Genomic DNA, 19944 nt, shown 5'->3' with positions numbered 1-19944 from the left:
GATAGTGTAGTCTCAACATGTCCCTTTCTCCCCCCTGCAGAAACTTCAGGGAACATGGTGGTGGGCATGAAAATGAGGTGAGGAAGGGCCAGAACCTGTCTCCCCTGCTCAAGTAAGGTGTCTGAAAGAACCTTTTAGGGGACACTAAAGATATCTGTCAAACTCTGCACTGGCCGGGGAGGCACGGACAAGGAGCTATGCCTGCATCAGCTGTGTCACGGGCTAGCCACTGGAGCTTGGCCACAGAGACCCAGATACCTCCAGAGACTCTCCCTCAAGATATTTCTAATGAGACCGGCAGTTGAAAGCACCTGGCTCCTGCTGCTCTTACAGGCATTTGGGATGGAGTTCCATTTTTGCAGTAGGGCATCCTAGAACTTAGTCTGCTACTGGGGTCCTTCTCAACCCCAGAACACTTGTTTCTTGCTCCCGTTGGCTATTGAGTGAAGAAGACGTGTTCTGTTTCTGGAAAACAAGCACCGAGAAAATTTACAACCCAGAAATAAAAGCCATATTTCTGATTTTGACCACATCTCTCTCGACTTGGAAAGTACAGGAGGTACTCAGGCTTATCCTGAGCTTCGGTCTTCGATGCACTTTCTGGCGACATTGAATAAACAGGAATCTTTTCTAGGAGAGGGTCATGAGTGGGCTTTTTGGGTGTGTATGTGAGATGGATTTCTCCCTTTGGATTTCTTTTTGAGCAGACCTGATGAGATTTTGGAATAAATAGACAGCTTCCTGAAAAGGTGTTCCGCATTGCCTCGGTATCGTATTTATTTTTTAGAGCCATAACAGAAATTTCGGAGGAGACAATAAATGGGGTGTTTCAAGATTGATGGAGGCAGACCTGCTAGTACATAGGGTCATCAGCCAATCAGTGGGGATACTCCAGTGGGGACGCTCCAGTGGCTCCCAGTGGCAGTGGTGTTGCCCTGAGATCATTATGCACGGCATAAGGTGAGAGCCTCACTGCCCTGATTCCATCACACTTGCTGAGAGGACAGGGGAGCGGAGTATTGCCGCTTGGTGGCTTGACTTCCAGCGCTCTTGACCATCATGTTCATTTATTCTTTGGACAATAGCGTATGAGGTTCCTTCTTGTGCTGGTAGGCCCCGGTGAAATGTGACTGTGGTGTTCGTGGCCTTCCTGTCTTTCTCTGTTTCTCCTCCTACTCTGGTGTCTGGTAGAGAGCAGGCAAATGAATGTCTGCACGCAGCGGTAGAGAGGTAATGCTGGTTAGGGTGCACGAGGCCCTGGTGTGAGAGGGTTCTTTGAGTGGCTGGAGATAAATTTAACGAAAGGAGGTTTAGTGGGCCGCGCCTTCCTTTTTTTTCCTTGATACAGAATTTTGAAAAATGTTATCATGAAATCAAAAACTGGATGGCAGTTTTTAAAACTAATTTAAAAAATAAGTGTATTAAGGGGTTCAGTGGGTTAAGCCTCTGCCTTCAGCTCAGGTCATTATCTCAGGGTCCTGGAATCAAGCCCCACCTTGGGCTCTCTGCTCAGTGGGGAGCCTGCTTCCTCCTCTCTCTCTGCCTCTCTGCCTACTTGTGATCTCTCTCTCTGTCAAATAAATAAATAAAATCTTTAAAAAAAGTGTATTGACTTTGGTGGAGACTGTGTGTGTGTGTGTGTGTGTGTGTGTGTGTGTTATAGCACCAGTCCGACTGTTTCTTAACATTTGTTGTCATAAAACGGAACTGATTTTCTTTTCCACGTTGTCATTTAGCTACTCAGCACTCTGATTTGGGAATGTTCTATTCAAACTGAGTTCTGTGTTACAACAGAAGTTAAGTATAATTGTGGCAAATCACTGCTTGCTTGTTGGTTTGGGATTTAGACAGGACAACAGAGCTCCGGAAAGAACAGAGCAAAACGAAGCTGGGGAGAGAGGGGAGTCAACTGGAGACCAATGCAAACCAACAGAACTAAGAAAATTAAAGGAAAGCATAGCACGATGCTTTAAGTAAAAATAAGGGGTAAAACATTCCTGCCTACCTTGAAGTAGTAACTGTTGATACTGTTGTATGATGGGTGCTTACGGTCTCTACTTTCAGATACAAATGAAATTTTGTATAATAAAACAGTTTTTGAAAGGGAGGCATGAGAGGCAAGATGCTAATATTTATTACATCTTTATACTTGATCGTGGGTCTACTTGATCATTAAAAGGAAAAGAATATAAATAGAAGAGCTTCTATCTAGATGACTGTGGGTGAGGTATATTGTGCCTTTAACATTATATGGAGCATCTGCTGCATGAATTCAGGCAACTCATATTCCCAGGGGTGGTTGCTGGCTAACTTTTGGATTCTATAATTCTGTAAGGAATAGAGCCATTTAGACATTTTACCCCTGTCATGCCAGGAAAATCTGGCAAACACCATGAGTTCCTTAATTAAAGTATCACTGTTGCATTCGAGCTGGATCCTTTGCCTTGCTTTTCCCTCCCGAGTGTCCCATATCCTCCTCCACACGCACTGTTAGTTGGCTACTATACTATTGAAATCCCCAAGCTGATGCTGATTTTGACTTAAACTATCACTTGGCATCGAATGTGGTCAGTATGGGGTTGCATCATGAGTGAAAGTAGGAAGAGTTATTTTGAAGGCATCTCTGGGATTTTGAGTAAAGTAATTTGAGCTGGTGTTCCGTGCTTTGGATGTCAAATCGACTCAACGAGAGTTGATACTCAATGTGTTTTTAATTCTATGCCCATGATTTTATAAGAATCTTCGGAGAATCAAAAGAAATGTAAGATAGTTTTGTCTTCAGGGACCGTTAAGGAGAATAAGTGACCAATCCTCGTAAGGCCACGAGGAAGCCATCTATGGCAGAATATGGTGAAAAGCTAAATGGTGAAGGACAAGACAAGACACAGAAGGGAAACCAGTGTAGGGGGAGAAGAGAGTATGGGCATAAGGTAAGAAGGAGGAGATGAGAACTGGCTAAGAAAAATGGATTTGTAGAGGCAGAGAAGAACAAGGGGTGAGTATGGTGGTGGACATACAGCCTCGGAGTAGATGTTGGAGTGGCCAATGGAAGAAAGTTCACTAGGAGGAAGAAATTGAGAATGGTAAGGGTAGAGGTGGTAATTGTAAGTCTCAGGGAAGCAGGAAATTAAGGATCCAAAGGTTATGTGGAATAATGAGCTTGGAGCAGGAATTAAGACTCAATTCCCCCAAGATGGCAGAAGAAAAGGAGGATGTCAGAGGCCATATATACTCTGCTTTGGAGAAGATAGTATGTAAGGGAGTTCATGCAAGATAGTCTCAAGTATAGTCCATTAAAAAGGCTCTGAAAACACCTCCTAAACATGGTAGCAAGAGGGAGTACAGGCTTGAGGTCAACCACGGAGTGAGAAGGGAGAGGACCAACTTGCAACTAAGTGTTCATTCATCCTGTATTCATCTGATGGTTATTGAACACCTATCATTCGTTATTCATTCCATAGTCATTTGGTTCGAACTCACTGTGTGCCAGATGCAAAGGCAAACCTACTCACAAAGAAGGCAGTTTGTTGGAAGAGGGGAACATATATGTAGCCAAGTCTAACCTCATCTGTTCAGTGTGATGCCTGCCATGATGAGGGTTCATCTGGAATCTCTAACTGGCATACGAGTGAACAGGTAACTCAAGGAACACTTCACAGACCAAGGCCAGGTTGAGCTGGACTTTAAGGAGTGAGGAAAGATGAGGAAAGGGCGGGAAATACGGCCCATGCCAAAGGAATAGAATTCGAGAGTGCATGCCATGTCTGGGGAGGTTTTGAGTGGTCTGGTTGGTAAAGCTTGGGAATTGGAGGAAAAATAGAGGTGGTAAGGTATTTGTCTAATGGAATTTACCTCTTGCTAGCATTCTTAAGTCAAAGGTAACAGAATTGGCAGAAATATAAATAAATGTGTGAAGAGACTAGACTTTTACCTGCTTGACTAAGTCAACACACTCCTTTAAAAGTATTTAACTACTCCATTGGTGATTCTTAACTTTGGCTTTGTTTTGCTGTGGTGACCTGTGGCCTTTAAAAAAAAGAACTACTCAAGCATTATGAGCTCTCGTAAATATCACTAGTCTTGAGAAGTGTGAGTATGCTCATTGTGAGTCAATTTTTAGTGTTTTGATTTTGAGATTGTTTTGTGATACTGATTTTGGAACATCTGATTTCCATTTCAGATGCAGTAGCTTTTTGAAACCCTTCTAGAACTTGCTATAGCAACATTTCTAATCTTTTCATCAGAAGAAATAACAACTTTTACTTTTTATCCTCAGTGAACAGAAACCTTTTTTTTCTACCTCATGAAATATATCTGTTTATAAAAGCACGTGGGGTTTTAAAAGCAGATGCCTGCTAACATTCATCATCAGAATGAGGAATTTAAAGCTGTGTAAGGCCAGTCTGAGTACTGCTTCAGATTGAGAACGTGTATCATACATCCTGGCTCTGTTCCAAAAAACTGTCCTCAACAAGTTACATATATTTCATTTTCATGGTAATCCCGGGGGTTGGAAGTCTTTCAGGCCACAACTTGTAATTTTATTTGGATACTTCAGTTTACAGTATGAACAGAATTATGCAATGGTTATAGGGCAGGTATGTGGTCAAGCTGATGTTAAAAAACTTTATCCACTCTAAATACATGTTGCAGCCTTCCTCAATTAGCTTCTGATTCTTTTGTGGCCTCATGGGAAATGTATCCAGTACATCTGAGTTTTTAGAAGCAACATCCTGCAATTTCCTTTTTTGTTAGCATGCGCATGTGCGTGTGTGTGCGTGTGTGTGTGTGTGTGTGTTCTCAACACATGCCTTTTATTACTCCCAGAATTTATATGGGAAACTGCATTATTTGGAAAAGTAGTATAAGAATACCAGTTAATTCTGGAAAATAATAGATGTCACATCTGCTGTGTCCTTGGGCCATAAGGTTGAGTTTGTGTTTTTCTGGTTTAAACCTGAAGTTATTTGCTCTTTTTTTTTTTAATGATTTTATTTATTTCAGAGAGAGAAATAATGAGAGAGAGCATGCATAGGGAGGAGAGAGAGAAGCAGACTCCCTGCTGAGCAGGGAGCCTGATGTAGCACTCGATCCCAGGACCCTGGGATCGTGACCTGAGCCGACGGCAGATGCTTAACCGACTGAGCCAGCCAGGCACCCTGGAAGTTATTTGCTTTCTTTTCTTTTCTTTTTTTTTTTTTTTTTTAAGATTTTTATTTATTTGACAGACAGATCACAAGTAGTCAGAGAGGCAGGCAGAGAGAGAGAGGAGGAAGCAGGCTCCCCGCTGAGCAGAGAGCCCGATGCGGGGCTCGATCCCAGGACCCTGAGACCATGACCTGAGCTGAAGGCAGAGGCTTTAACCCACTGAGCCACCGAGGCGCCCCAGTTATTTGCTTTCTTGATTGACCTCTGGATGGCCCTGTCTAACCAATTTGAGCTCCAGTGGCTTTTATTTCTGTTGTAGTTGAATGAGGAATCAGGAAATTCTTTTTTTTTTTTTTTTAAAGAATTAGTGGCCATTTTTTTTTAAGATTTTATTTATTTATTTGACAGAGTTCACAAGCAGGTAGAGAGGCAGGCAGAGAGAGAGGGGGAAGCAGGCTCCCCGCTGAGCAGAGAGCCCGATGCGGGGCTCGATCCCAGGACCCCGAGATCATGACCTGAGCTGAAGGCAGAGGCTTAACCCACTGAGCCACCCAGGTGCCCCAGGAATCAGGAAATTCTATTGGGATTACCCGTCATTTGATTATGAGCTATTTACATGAGTTAACAAGGGACATATCAGATTCACTGCTGTATTTCAAAATGATATTTTTGTGTTGTCTGCTCTCCGTGAGCCTTTTTGTGTGTCTCCTTAATGACTTTTATATATGAGACAGCTGAGAAAAAGAAAAATGTGACTTGCTTTCCCAGTCGGTGTTTCCTTCGGCATTTACACCATGCACAGACATGTCCGAATCTGATAAAAACGTGCGGGGCTGGAGGGAGGTGAAGAAAGCGAGCACGAGTCTAAGCAGAGCCCCGGGCCAGTGCTGTGGTTGCAGGATGATACCTGTTTCCAGGCTCTGCAGGGGCTTAGCATAACATAATAGACTCAAGCAAAGTCACAAAGAGTGAAGTCAGGATGGGAGCTGATAAAGTTCCTGGTAAGATGTGGATGGGGACGGCTGGGGGAAGTCGTTGTGGACTGCTTCCTAAGCTTTCAGGGGAAGGAAGAAAGGCTTCAAAGACAAAGGGAAGGCTTGCCCTGAGATTTGGTCCTGAGTAGCAGGGAGGAAGCTGCTGTGAGCTGCCCTCCCGGCCTCCGCTGTAAAGACAGGCATTTGCAGTTCTGGGTTTGCAACTTGGGAGGAGAGGGGAGGTACGTAAGGGCAGCCCAGGACATTCCCAGTGTCCCCACCCAGAATTAGTAGCACAGAGTATTGAGGCGGCATAAGGAATTTCTGCCTGACCACACACTCCCGAAACTTTGCATGACCCAGCTATGCATCCCTGCAAGCGAATATTAGTAACCACTGTTCCTTTTTAGGTCATGATTTCTGCTTGATGAGAATTTGTCTGGTTTGGTGATAACATGCCCAGCATGCCCGTTTTACCTATTTTGAGGTGAATGGAGCAAGTTTTAGTCTCATGTTTTCTACCAGTGGCGGCAGCAGCTGGCTGAATTCCATTCAGGTTCCTTGGATTAAGAATGTATGCCGTTTTATTTGCCCACAGTCGTTTCAGTTTTAAAGAGAGTCAAGCCTTACACATACTCCTTCATCTTTTCAGACAAATGGACACCTGCCTGGAAATGGAGAGGTGTATCAAGAAAGGCTAGCACGTTTAGAAAATGATAAAGAATCTCTCGTTCTTCAGGCAAGTGATTTTTAACAATGCTATTCTTCCTTCACAACATATTTACAAAGACCATTTTAAATTGGGATGGCATATTCAGATGCTTGGGAGCCGGATTGCTGATAGAAATAAGCACATAGGCTTTCTGTACACACAATAGGGAGTGGTGAGGACTGTGGCATCACAAGGCTGTGCCTCCCCAGTCTAGAGTGAGCAGCCTCGGCTCCTCTGATGACAGCCACAGTGTCATCTAAGCTGACTTTTTGGTCTGATCTGTCATCTTAGTTGATCTGGTGTTTTTAATTTACAGCATAAATTGCAATTTTATACCACAGATTTTCATAAATCTGAATGTTTTTGAATCTGAATCTATTTAATTTTCAATTTTAAAAATGATACCGTGAGCTGAACAGACCAGAAGTGAGTAGTGGAGTCTGGTTTAGTGGCTAAATTTGATTTTTCTTCTTCTTAATGTTTTAAATGCATGACAAATATTTTTATTTTGGTATTTTGATCTAAGTAAATTGCAGTGTATTTACGGGACTGGTGATTGTGGGGAAAGACTCATGTGTAGTCCTTGACAGCTTCTCTTTCAAACACAACTCCATTTCCTCTCTTAATCTCTAATACTACCTCACACTCCCATTCTAACCTCCCCAAAAGGATGATCTCTGCGCATACCTTCTTGCATAAAATGGTTGAAATGATGTTAACCTATAACTACAAGGTATTGCATATCCCCAATCAGCCCTAACCTCCTTAAAAATTGGGAGTCCGCAGGTCAAGAAGCATCACTTAAATAGGATTGTAAAGGACTGCTGTCCTATTGACAGTTTTTTTTTTTTCCTTAAAACAAATGGGTAGTGACATTATTCCAGTTTTTGTTCTATTTAGAGAAATAAAGTTTGCAGTGGGACCCAAATCCTTCCTAATCTATTGCAGTATTTTGCTCTAAATACAGGTAAGTGTGTTAACAGACCAGGTGGAGGCTCAGGGGGAGAAGATTCGAGATTTGGAGTTTTGTCTTGAAGAGCACCGGGAGAAGCTGAACGCCACAGAAGAAATGCTGCAGCAGGTATGTTCAGAAGCCTTCACTGAATTGGGGTTTTCTTTCTCACCTATTTGAAGTTCTGCACCTGTATCTTGTGTCCCCTCGGACGCAGCATTGAAGTTCATGATTCACCGAGACTGGCATATTTTAAGCAAAAACCTAGGATAACAGGGTCTCAAAACACATGCATACAATAGAAAGTGTTCATGTAATTAAAATCCGGAATAAAATATTGATAGGATTATAGGTAGTTTTAATGTTATTTTTTAAACTTGCATATGGTTTCCTAACCCCCAAATATGAGCATATATTTTATGATTAAGAAAAAAGATAAGTACCATATGTGACTTTTACTGGGGAAAAAAACCAAACCCAAACTTGTAATACACACACACACACACACACACACACACAGTAATATAGCGGATAGGGTACGTACTAGGGGGAGACTGTTTCAGTTTGAGTCCTTGCTCTGCCACATCCTTGCTGTATGACCTTTGGCAGGTTTTCAGCCTCTCTGTTCCTCACCTTCCTCATTTGTTGAACAAGGATAATTCATGAGTTATCTTTAGGAGTTTCTACTTTAGAATGTTGTTTTGAGGATCGAACCACTTAAAGCACATCAGAACAGTGCCTAACACAGAGCGACCCTGTCAGCATCAGTGTTCTCATCAGGCTTTGAAGCATTTAAGATTTCTGTGTATGTATCTAGAGCATGTACGTCTCCCCAGTAAGCAAGCACACACTTAGTTCTGCTCAGTGAAGGTTCACAGAAGCAGATAATTTTTTAAAATTTTATCTGTTTAGTGATTAATCTTTACCACATTCCCGACTTGTTACTGCTTTGCAGGAATAAGACACAACCATATGTAGTGATTTGTAATAAAACAAGTTTTGAGTGTATCTCTTAAATTCCAATAGGAGCTTCTGAGTAGGACATCCTTAGAAACTCAAAAGTTGGATCTGATGGCTGAAATATCTAACTTGAAGCTTAAACTGACCGCTGTGGAGAAGGACAGATTGGATTATGAAGATAGGTTCAGAGACACAGAGGTAAGTGATACCCTCCCCCTTACATACATATGCGTGTGCGTGTGTATATGTCATACACATATTTCCAGAGCAAGTTGAAATTCCTTGTAGGCGTGAGGGGGAGGTAGTTAACACATGCTCTCGTTCATCCGCGCTCCTTTTGGAATAATCTTTAGGAATAATCTTTAATTACATTGGCTTTTATTACACTGACTTTTTAATCACTAAATGCTCATGGCAATATTTATTGTGAGACTTTTTGTTGTTCATAAGCTTTTTTTTAATTGTGAGACTTTTGATATGAAATTTTAATCCTTTCATTAGTCTTTAGAAAGAACTTTTGACTTTGTGACATTTGGAGCTTCTCTCTGTTCGTCTGCCTGTCTGTCCTCCTATCCATCCATAGTGGTTTTCTTCATTATGGAAATAATGGGTTTAAGTATATCACTTTACTAATAGCCATTTTTAAGTTGTACTGATTATTTGCTATATAATAAGTAAGTTTGAAAATACATACAGGGGCGCCTGGGTGGCTCAGCGGGTTAAGCCCCTGCCTTCAGCTCAGGTCATGATCTCAGGGTCCTGGGATCAAGCCCCACATTGGGCTCTCTGCTCACCAGGGAGCCTGCTTCCTCCTCTCTCTCTGCCTGCCTCTCTGCCTACTTGTGATCTCTGTCTGTCAAGTAAATAAATAAAATCTTAAAAAAAAAAAAAAAGAAAGAAATACGTACAGAGAACATGCTTTTATTATATAATCATAAAAATCAGATTTTTAGAGTTTATTTAGTTTTGCCTTCTACTTTTGGTATCTTCCACACATAAATCGTACGAATTAAATAAAACTCGCTATACTTTTAGGAAATTTGGGATAGATTCTACAACTTGAAGTACCCATTTTTGTAGTTAAACATGTTTTGTTCTTTGGACTGTTTTATTGTTAATCTGGGTCTTTTATTTGCTTATTATTTGTTGTTGGGAAAAGAGAGCATATCCGTTTGAAATCTGTTTATTTGGGAAAAAATTTGAAGATCTGCAGGACTCCCTTATCTCCCAGGGACATCTCTTCCTTTCTCTCTCTCTTGTTTCCTTGGTTGGAGTATGGAAAGTTGTCATACTGCATTAGAAACTGGGTCCCAAGAAGCGGAGAGGAGAAGAACTCACTTAAGTATTCTTCCCCCTCTGTTTTCATTACACATGTTTCTTTGACGCCAACTCTGTACCATCATGATAATGGGGTACCTTAGGTATGTTACCCACTGTGGGCAAGTCCTGCATAGACTGGCTTTAGTGAGATTTACTCCATTGCTATTTTCCAAATTAAATTTTCTGCCAAAGATGGAACTGGAATGAAAAGTCTTGGCGTGTGTGTTACTTCCTCAACAGCAAAAGGAAATCCCCAACTTAGTTCACGTTTAATCTTCTTTTTTTTTTATTTTAATAAACATATAATGTATTTTTATCCCCAGGGGTACCGGTCACGTTTAATCTTCTAAAGTTCTTTGTCAGTCACCTATACGAGCATGTTCCTCACTTGATTGAGGCTGGGGCTCTTAGAACCGAGAAAGTCACCCAGTTTCTCTAAAATTGTCCCTTTTGTGCTTTCTTGAAAAAATCCGTTTGGGTATTTTCCTCTATTTCCTCTCTGTTGTTCCCTGACTCCACACTTGCTGCATAACACGACAGAGTTCAGTCAACAGATGGACGGCGTGCCATAGAGGTTACTCTGGTGCAGGGAAAGAAGTTGCAGTGTTCTGGTCAAGAGTTGGCCCTTTCCATTGTGTACACAAAGTTGAGGGGGAGTCAACCTGCGCGACTGGTTAATTTGGATCTGGGATGTTAACCAAGCATTGGGACTAAATTGAAGTGGATGTGTTAGGATTTTTTTGTAAGACTCCAGAGCAGTAGTCACATCTCTTGAGTTTGTCTGCATTTTTTTTTTTAAAAGATTTTATTTAGTTGAGAGAAAAAGAGCGCATGAGCGAGAGGAGGGGCAGGGGGAGAAGGTGAGGGAGAATCTCAAGAGACTCTGTGCTGAGCGTGAAGCCTGCCGTGGGGCTCGATCCCTTAACCCTGAGCCGAAGATCAAGTCAGAGACGTAAGTGACTGAGCCACCCAGGTGCCCCATCTGCTTTTTTTTAATAAAACTTTTTTTTTTCTGGTGCTTCCTTGCTTCATTCATGCATTTTCAATCATAAGCAAAGTGATCCTGTCATCAAACTTTCAGTAAACTCAATCCTTGATAATTTTCTAATATATTCAACACTATTGGTAAAATACCTCATGCATATCTAGAGATTATAAACTACAATCTGGTCAACCTTATTACATATGACAATAAATAAAATAGTCCTCAAAATTAAAACCGAATTGAATATGCTCATTTTCCTATTATTGTTCCCTTAATAAAAATAAAATGTTTGGGGGGTGCCTGGCTGGCTCAGTCAGTAGAGCGTGCAACTCTTGATTTCAGGGTCATGAGTTCAAGCCCTATATTGGGTCTGGAGCCTTCTTTAAAAACAAACAAAAGTTTCCCTAGCTGTTTCATGAATCCAAAATTCCTTAACTTTGTCTTAGGATTTTAGATTATTTGGAGATTAATTTCTAAGAAAATATTGGAGTGGGGAAGAAATATAGGCACTTCTGAAAGATTAGGGGTAAAAGTCTTGAAATCCTGGAATTTTGAAGACTTGCCTGGAATGGCTGATAGGAGATGCTTAACACTATTCAACAGTGCCCCCTTCTGGTAAGAGTACAGATGCCAGAAATTGCGTTTCTGTGGAGCCTGAAGAGTTACTCGGAGAGGGAAAAGGGACTACTAACAGGGATTTTCTTTTTATAAAGAACTGAATTGGAAATAATTTGAATTCCATTATTTTAAAGTTTTATATTAAGGAGCTATTTCCAGATTTTCCAGCTTGAGTGACTATGGAAAAACAGGACTTCTTTCAGGTTGGAGATTTACATTCATACTTACAGTGTTGCCAGAAGGGAGATTTGGGTAGGGTTTGTTTGTTTGTTTAATAGAAAAATTATCTCAATTTATAATTCTGTTTTCTTCAGTTACTTCTTTTGCACGTTTTCACTATTCCTAAAAGAAGTGGTAAATAGGAATAGGAATTCAAATTCAACCAAATAGGAATTCAAAGCTGCTAACCATGAAAAAGTGGCAAGATATATATTAAAAAGACCAGGAGATGAAGGAGAGTCACTAAGAATTCTAGTATGCAAGAATGATTAATAAATGGGAGATAAATAAATGGGAGAAACTGACTTTTTCCTTAGTCTTGAGTTCTCAACATATAGATAAGGAATCACAACTAAAATGTTACTATATGATGTCAAATAGTTCCTGACCTCATTCATGAAAGGAGAATATCCTTTCCCTTACTGAGACACTGTATTAATAACAATTGTACTAGAGGCACCTGGGTGGCCCTGTCAGTTAAGCCTCTGTCTCAGGTTAGAATCTCATTGAGCCTCGCCTAGGGCTCCATGCTCATCGGGAGTCTGCTTGAAATGTCTCTCCTTTTTCCCACCTCTCTTTAGAAAAAAAAAAAAAAAGAAAAAATAATTAAAATAATAACGAATGAGTGATTATTATATAGTACTGTTAAGTAATTTAGGAAAGGCATCCCTTTCCCTATGTGTGAATCATTACTCATAGAAGTTTAGTAAGAAAGTTTTATTTCGTATGGCATTGTTTCTTTTTTATGGCATTTTTGTATAATTCTGTCATCTGTTTATTTGTGGCTCAGGAGTAGAGGACTTGTAAAATGAGGAATAAAAACATGTTAACCCTTGGTGGGATCTTGATGGCTTGTAGTAAAAAAAGAAATCCTTTCTACAGTATTTGAAGTTGGTATTATGTGGCATTCTGATTCCCTTTTCCTACTGTCTGGGCTCTAGACAAAAATATGTTACTGTTTCTCAACACTTAAACAAGTTTTACAAGCAAATTAGTTTTTGTTTTTTGTTTGTTTGTTTTTTAATGTGAAAGAGAAAAGCATCTGGCTGTATTTATATTATGAAAACCTTAGGATTATTTTCTTTTTCCTGTTCCAATGTAACATTCATGTTATGACAATGTATTTGTAAATTACAGGGCCCTCATCCACCCTCAAGTAGAGAATCCTTGGTTTAAAAGGTTTATGTTTCAAAAAAACAAAGGATTTAAATTCCATTCCATTCTCCCAGACTGGGTTGATGAACAATCTATATTTTTGTTAGACAAAGGAAGAAATTGTAAAAATGTTTTTATAAATAATCCACAGATCACTGAAAAGCCCTAAAAGTAGATGGCTTTACTAAAGAAATTTTTTCTAGTTAATTTTTAAAGTCGGAATCTATATGGTGATTTTTAGTCCAGAAATAGCTGATGATTGATGTATGCGATTAGCTACCTTTGTTAGTCAAAACTGAAAGTCACCTTTTAACTCTTAAGCATGGGAAACAAACCGAGGGTTGCTGGAGGGGTGGTGGGTGGGGGATGGGGTAACAGGGGGGAAAGGGCATTAAGGAGAGCACGTGATGTGATGACCCTGGGTGTTATATAAGACTAATGAATCACTGACCTCTACCTCTGAAACTAATGATACATTATATGTTAATTATTTGAATTTAAATTTTAAAGAATTACCTTTGGCCAGATGCGTGGAGAATTTAAAATAGTGTTTTAACTAGAAAGATGCTTTGGGCCTCAGGGAGATACATTTATTTCCATTTGTCTGATCCAATTCATACAACCGGAACCCAGGGACTTGTTGACTTTAGGTTTCCAAGCTGCTATTTTGGCTTACATAGGTATGTTGCTGCTTTCCTAATGTGTTTCATTGTTCCTTCTTTGACAGGGGCTAATGCAAGAGATCAATGATTTGAGATTAAGAGTCAGTGAAATGGACAATGAAAGACTTCAGTATGAAAAAAAGCTGAAATCAACCAAGGTAAGTTTTCTCAACGGCAAAAATTTGTAAACAGCCTGACTCACTTATCTATGACCCATAATACAAGTTCTCAACTCAATAGATGATAAAGAAGGTATCTTACAAGTGAATGAAATTCCCCCCCAAGCTGGAGACTTTCTTGAATTTGAACACCACTATTCTGAATTTTAAAAAATCGGGGCTTTAACTAATCTAGTGAAACATAACCTGTTATTTCTGTTAGTTAACCTAACCTCCTTTATAAACCGATACTATTTTCTTGGATATTTAGGCTTGTCTTTTTCTATCTGTGGTTTCTTCACACCTCTGTCTCTCTACCAGTCTTTAATGGCCAAACTTTCTAGCATGAAAATCAAGGTGGGTCAGATGCAGTATGAAAAGCAGCGGATGGAACAAAAATGGGAGTCACTGAAGGTGTAGTAGACTTTGGGTAATGGGGTCCTGGGCCTGTTTGCTTTCTGGCTTGCGCTGTTTTGCCGTGATAGTGTTTTAGTAGCATGTGCATTCGTGTGTGTGTCATCTGTTTTTTTAAAAATACATTTAAAAAAGCTGATGGAAGGGACAGTGCGATCCCTGATGTTGTTTTCAGAAACATATGAAATAATTAATGAAAAATAATAAATGGGCAAAATAAAAATATTCATTTAGAAATTTGATCTCACCCTCTTAGAGTATCTGAGATCCTAGCTTGGTAAAATAGTTGTAAAATAGTTGTAAAAATGCACCATTTTTAAAAATAACCATTTTGCATCAGACTGCTTCTTCCTTTGGGACTTTCTTACAGGTTAACTATATCGTGACAGTGAGTTGAAATTACTGCTGTAAAGAAGCTTTTTGCTAGTGCTACTGAAAATTCCTTGTACTTGTTATCCGTGCCTATCATAAGTAAAAAGTATAGGGCCAGCTTTCTTGCTTTTTTGGAGATCTTCTCATAGTACTAAACACAATACCTCCATTAAGAGACTGAAAATAAAATATTTATCAGTTATAAAAATACACTTATTAGCACTGCATAGCTTTATTTTCTGTGCCAAAATACAGCCAGCAAAATTTCAGTTTGCTAAAAACTGAAAATTCTTCACCAAAGTTAAACTGAAAATTTAACATTAGTAAATAGAATGTTGGACTTGGAATCTTTAATAGCTACATAGTAAAAAAGAAGGGGGGGGATTTAAAATCTGTTAAGTCTTTTTTTTTTTTTTTCCATTGTTGTGGGAGACTCTGTCCTTTTATTTTGGTGATGAAGATGAATTAGTTATTCCCATGATTTGGCTAACATTGTTCATCACTTGCTACCTTACCCATCAATTAAGCTCTGCCTTGTTCATGTTCAGGGAACATGAATGCCATCTTGAAATACTAAATAAGTCTCAGTCAAGTCTTGATATATATTTTCCAATTTGCACTTTATTTTGCTTTTATGACACTCGGGGTCTAATTTGATTATCATTCTTTGATTAACTGGGGGAGATTTTTTTTTAATTTAACATAAGCTTTAAAACTTAGGGCTACTCAGGTCCTAATTACACTTTAAGGCATTTTGTTTTAATTTGGTCACACAGAAACTTGAAACACTTATACCAGAATTATTAGACATTGACCTTCATTAATTGTCTTGCTTCCTGCTTCCTATTGCCACTGTCTGGTTTCTGAAGTCTGCATCTAGATTCCTATCGTTTTTTTGTTTCATTCCCAAAAACTCATTATTGACTTAAGAGTTAACATGCTCCCTGAATATTCTCCTTTAGTCATAATCCACTGTTGTGAAATGAGCTTGTCATTTGTAGGACGAACTGGCATCTTTAAAAGAACAGCTGGAAGAGAAGGAATCTGAAGTAAAAAGGCTACAGGAAAAATTGGTGTGCAAGATGAAAGGAGAAGGGGTGGAAATTCTCGATCGAGGTGGGTACATACATTTGACATTTGTTCTCTTACTTTGTTAGAAACCTCCCTGTGCAGCCCTCCCTTACTCCCCACACCTGCAAAAGAACCCCGTGTCAGTGGTGAGTCCTTTCAGAGAAAGGAGAAGGGTAGCGGAAACCAGCTGAGGCCAGGACAGCAGGGCCCCCTCTGAAACTCTTCCCTGTGCCCGGGGATCTGGTAGCTTCCTCTTCAGCAGCTGGAGGAGGGCAACTCTGTGCTTTATCGGGTGTTTATTTTAGATTACTAAGTTGTAAATTCTGCCGAGACAGTTCTTGTTCAGATGGCAGTACAAAGAAGTGACAGAAAGCATTAAAAGGGAACATTATCGTGTCCCAGGATCATCTCCCTCTGAACTGAACTTGAAACAGCACGAACTAAGAGATTTAGAAAACGTTCCTACCCTTTTGAGAGAAGAGAGGAAAGGACTTGGCATCTTTGGAAGATCAATGAAAATTTCTTATCGTGGATTGAGCCCTCGACCTGCTAGAAAGCAAAAATAATCCTCTTTTTTGAAAACGTGTGTGAATTTATCAAAAATTTTTCTCGTAACTGAAGAAGTTTGTCTTGAATATTGTATGGACTGTCATTTTTAATACATGTTATATGCGATAGAAAATAACTTGAATGAAATGTGTTTTTTATGTTATATTTGGAAATATAAATGCACAGAACATCTGACAACACTAGGTTTGATTTAACCTTTCTTTGCTATTATCAATCACTGTGGCATGCAAGCTACCAAAGCGACTTCTGACTCTTTTGAAACTAAAAATTCCATTGAGTGTAGCTTTAGTACATTTTTATGTGAGCATTGGTAACCTCACTGTCTGAACAGTGAAGGGCTTCAATTAGGTTACCTATAATGTCTTTCTTGGTTCTAGAATACCCTGGCGTTATATCCCTGTAGTTGCAATTCCCTATGGATCAGAAAGCTCAACTCATCAACCATTGAAGGATTTTTCCCCCCTTGTGTATTTTGGCATATAATAGAATTCTGGCGTTGTGTTTTTTTGTCTTTTAAGTAAGCTCTACACTCAACATGGGGTTGGAACTCACCACCCTCAAGATCAAAAATCACATACTATACTGACTGAACCAGCCAGGCATCCCTAGAATTGTGTAGTCTTTAAAGGATGTTCACAGATAGGTCATGCCTTTAGGGTTTTAAGAAGAAAATGGAATCATGTTGTGGGCTAGAGGACGTGTTGGAGTAGTGGTGCCCAAAGATGGACACTGGTGTATGAACTGCTTATCGCCAGTGCATAGCCAGATAAATACAAGGGTCAGGAGCAATGTTTAGAAACTTCATAGCAATCTGATGTTGGCGTAGGATCTCACTGCGTGATCAGTGGACTCATCTCATTGAACGGGAGATAGACCATGTCAAAGTCATTGAATTTGAGTGGTGAGGTTCATGTGTCATAAGCCATGTGCTGGGCACATTCAGGAAAGCCGTGTGCTGACCTGTAATGGAAATGTTACAACCAAACATCACTAATGGTGTTTTCACCCCGTAGAGGATAAGGACTGCTTGTATTCCACAGGCCTAACTTTAATATACCAGGAAATCAGGGTTCACAGAGAAGAAGTGACAGAGGTAGGAACTCAAATCTGGGTCTTTGGATGAATTGTATTCTCTTTCTAACCTTACACAGAGCGTCATGTATTGCAGTACCATTCCTAAAGCCACAAAATAGTGTTTAATATTCAGTTTTTATAGGGTTAGTTTCTTTATCTTAGGCAAAAGACTAAATAATAGTATTTTTAAAATATTTATTGTTGTGATGTATATACTAACTTCCAATTCGATGGGTTTTCCTGCACAGATGAAAATTTTAAAAAGAAGCTCAAAGACAAAAGTAAGGTTTTTGGTGTATTTCCATCAGCCTTTACATTCACCAAAAGTACTACTTGGACTGTTCTTTGCATGTGTTTTAAAAACATTTCTCTCACCAAAGATGTGAAGTTGCTTCATCGATAAGCTCTCCATTTCTTCAGAGTGCACAAAATAGAGGGTAAATAAACAAACAGTAAAAACAAGGAGTAAAAGGTCATTTTGCTGATTTTTTTTTTTTTTTTTTTTTCCGACTCAGCCCTTTTGCTCCACAGGGTACAGCAGAACACCCAGAGTAGCAGAGGTGAGGAAGAATTTTCTTTGTAGTTCAGGAGACTGAGTGTCAGAGGAGAAAATTACTTTTCAATGTTTTGTAGCCCACTTCTTCCCTGAGATCTGCATTAGGAACTAAACATACTCTGTTGGTGTTAGGAAAGAGATTGTACCCAGGCTGATTAACAGAACCCAGATTATCTAATGCATCATCGAGATAAATCATTAATTAATAGGCTCTTTCCTCCAGATGTTGAATTCTTACGTCCAGAGAATTGGGCATCAAAAAAAAAAAAAAAGGCAATTTCTACAGAATATACCTTCATATTGAAAATGTATCAGCAATGAATGATGCATTTTAGAACTTACCTTAAGTAGTTTTTTGTTTTTTTTTTTCTCAGAAGCCGGTAACCTTAGCTCAATTTTTTTTTCTGTTTGAATTTTTTAAATTTGTGATTTCGTTTTAGGTTGACATTTCATTTTAAAATATTGGTTCTTTTATTATTAAAGTAATGTGCTTTTGTATTTGACTGTCAAATTTTAAGGAAAATCATATTTACCTTTCAAAATAGTGTCAGAAATGATGTTTATAGATGAAGCAAAGTACTTACCCTTCTGGATGGAACCTACAACCAACTTCATAGCATGACTGCTATAGATGCCACATTCCATCAGACTCTTGCCATTCATGTCTCCATCTTGGTTAAAACTGAGTATCCTGTCCTCTGCTTATGTCATAATGTACACTGTCCATTGCTTTCACCCACTGCTTTCTAGGTTTCTTTTTTTTTTTTTTATTGAAAAACTGTGTTTTTGTGGTTGTAGCACTGAAATTTCACCTTCCGTGTTCTCGTGAGGATTTTGTTGTTGCTTCAAGAGAGGGTAGTTAGCTCTCACCCTTATTGTTTGCTTTCTGAAGTGATGACTATTCAGGCGACATGGAAGGTGTTCATTTTTCAGATTTTCCCCAAAAGAGGATATGGACGGTAAACATTTCATTAAAACATTTCAGTCTGAAGAGTCAGCCCCTTGTTATTGTCACACACATTAACAAAACTGACTTCTGATGTGTTATTGTGATATTTTCAGATATTGAAGTGCAAAAAATGAAAAAGGCTGTGGAATCTTTGATGGCAGCAAATGAAGAAAAGGTATCTAGATGAAATTAAAGTATTTATGTGGGTGTGTACCATCATTTTGATCATTCCATGCATTTTCTTGAGATATGTCAGGTTGGAAGAACCCTACACACTACTGACATTGAGGGACAACCGTTCTCCCTTTCTACCCTCATATGCCTGCTCTCGGTGATGGCAGTTGTCATTGTGACTGTGTGGGTAGAGCGGTGACCGGCAGCACTGGGTCCACTGAGATCTCCCTCCCCTACCTCCCTGTGAATCTGGAAAAATGTTCAAGCCCTCAGATCATTTCTTTATATTCAGGTGGGAAATGAGAGAAAGGATACAGTCCATAGTGCATCCTTTCTGGGCTAGCATGAACTCTGAAAGGGGTGGCCCATGACAGCTGTTAGCTTCTTGATGAGGTTGATTTTCTTCATATTATTTCCTTCACACTCCTGGATTCTTTCACATGAGGGATTGTCTCTGTTTTCCTGAGAGGTGAGATATGAGAACAGAGGCATGGGCACCATGAAATAAAATATGGCCCTAGGCTGTCTTAGCTTTGTTGGCCAAATGCCAGGGTCTCCAGAGTCTTCTTTCCTGTTGCTTTCCCGATTTCATTCTGCTTAGAGCAGGGAAACAGTGTCCTCTAAAGCAAGGTGTTTCTTCACAGCCTGCCTGATCAGCCATATATCCAGTGGACAGCAACAGTCGGGTTCAGCTCCCATCATCAGAACTACTCTTACCTTATGTTACTCAATGAATAGAACAAGGAGGCATTTTCCCAAGAAAAGAGTCATTTCAAGAAAGTGAAAAAACAAGCAACTGCCAAAGAACTTTGCCTTGATCTTTTTATCTCATCTTGTTTCTTTCTCTAATTCTTGTGTTCTCTGTTTTACTCTATATTTTTGCCTTTCATTCTCTTTATTT

General features: G+C 39.5%; 1 protein-coding gene across 7 annotated transcripts in view; it reads left to right on the top strand.

Annotated features, from left to right (window-relative positions):
• Positions 1–19944, top strand: part of PPFIBP1 (PPFIA binding protein 1) — a 176424-nt gene that overhangs the window by 123994 nt on the left and 32486 nt on the right. For 4 of the 7 annotated variants that reach the window (XM_080812011.1, XM_080812009.1, XM_080812010.1 and 1 more), the window contains exons 5-10: positions 6775–6861; positions 7802–7915; positions 8813–8944; positions 13771–13863; positions 15651–15765; positions 18983–19044. In XM_080812011.1, the coding sequence (XP_080668137.1) occupies positions 6775–6861; positions 7802–7915; positions 8813–8944; positions 13771–13863; positions 15651–15765; positions 18983–19044 (603 nt within the window). Of the gene's footprint in view, positions 1–6774; positions 6862–7801; positions 7916–8812; positions 8945–13770; positions 13864–14184; positions 14278–15650; positions 15766–17612; positions 17646–18982; positions 19045–19944 lie in introns of all 7 variants that reach the window. The other 3 variants (XM_080812007.1, XM_080812006.1, XM_080812005.1) reach the window with 2 other exon arrangements.

The sequence above is a fragment of the Martes martes genome, assembly GCF_963455335.1.
Source record: "Martes martes genome assembly, chromosome: 8".
In the NCBI taxonomy this organism is placed as follows: Eukaryota; Metazoa; Chordata; class Mammalia; order Carnivora; family Mustelidae; genus Martes; species Martes martes.
Note: the sequence above shows the minus strand (reverse complement) of the source record. Positions and strands in the feature narration are given on the sequence as shown.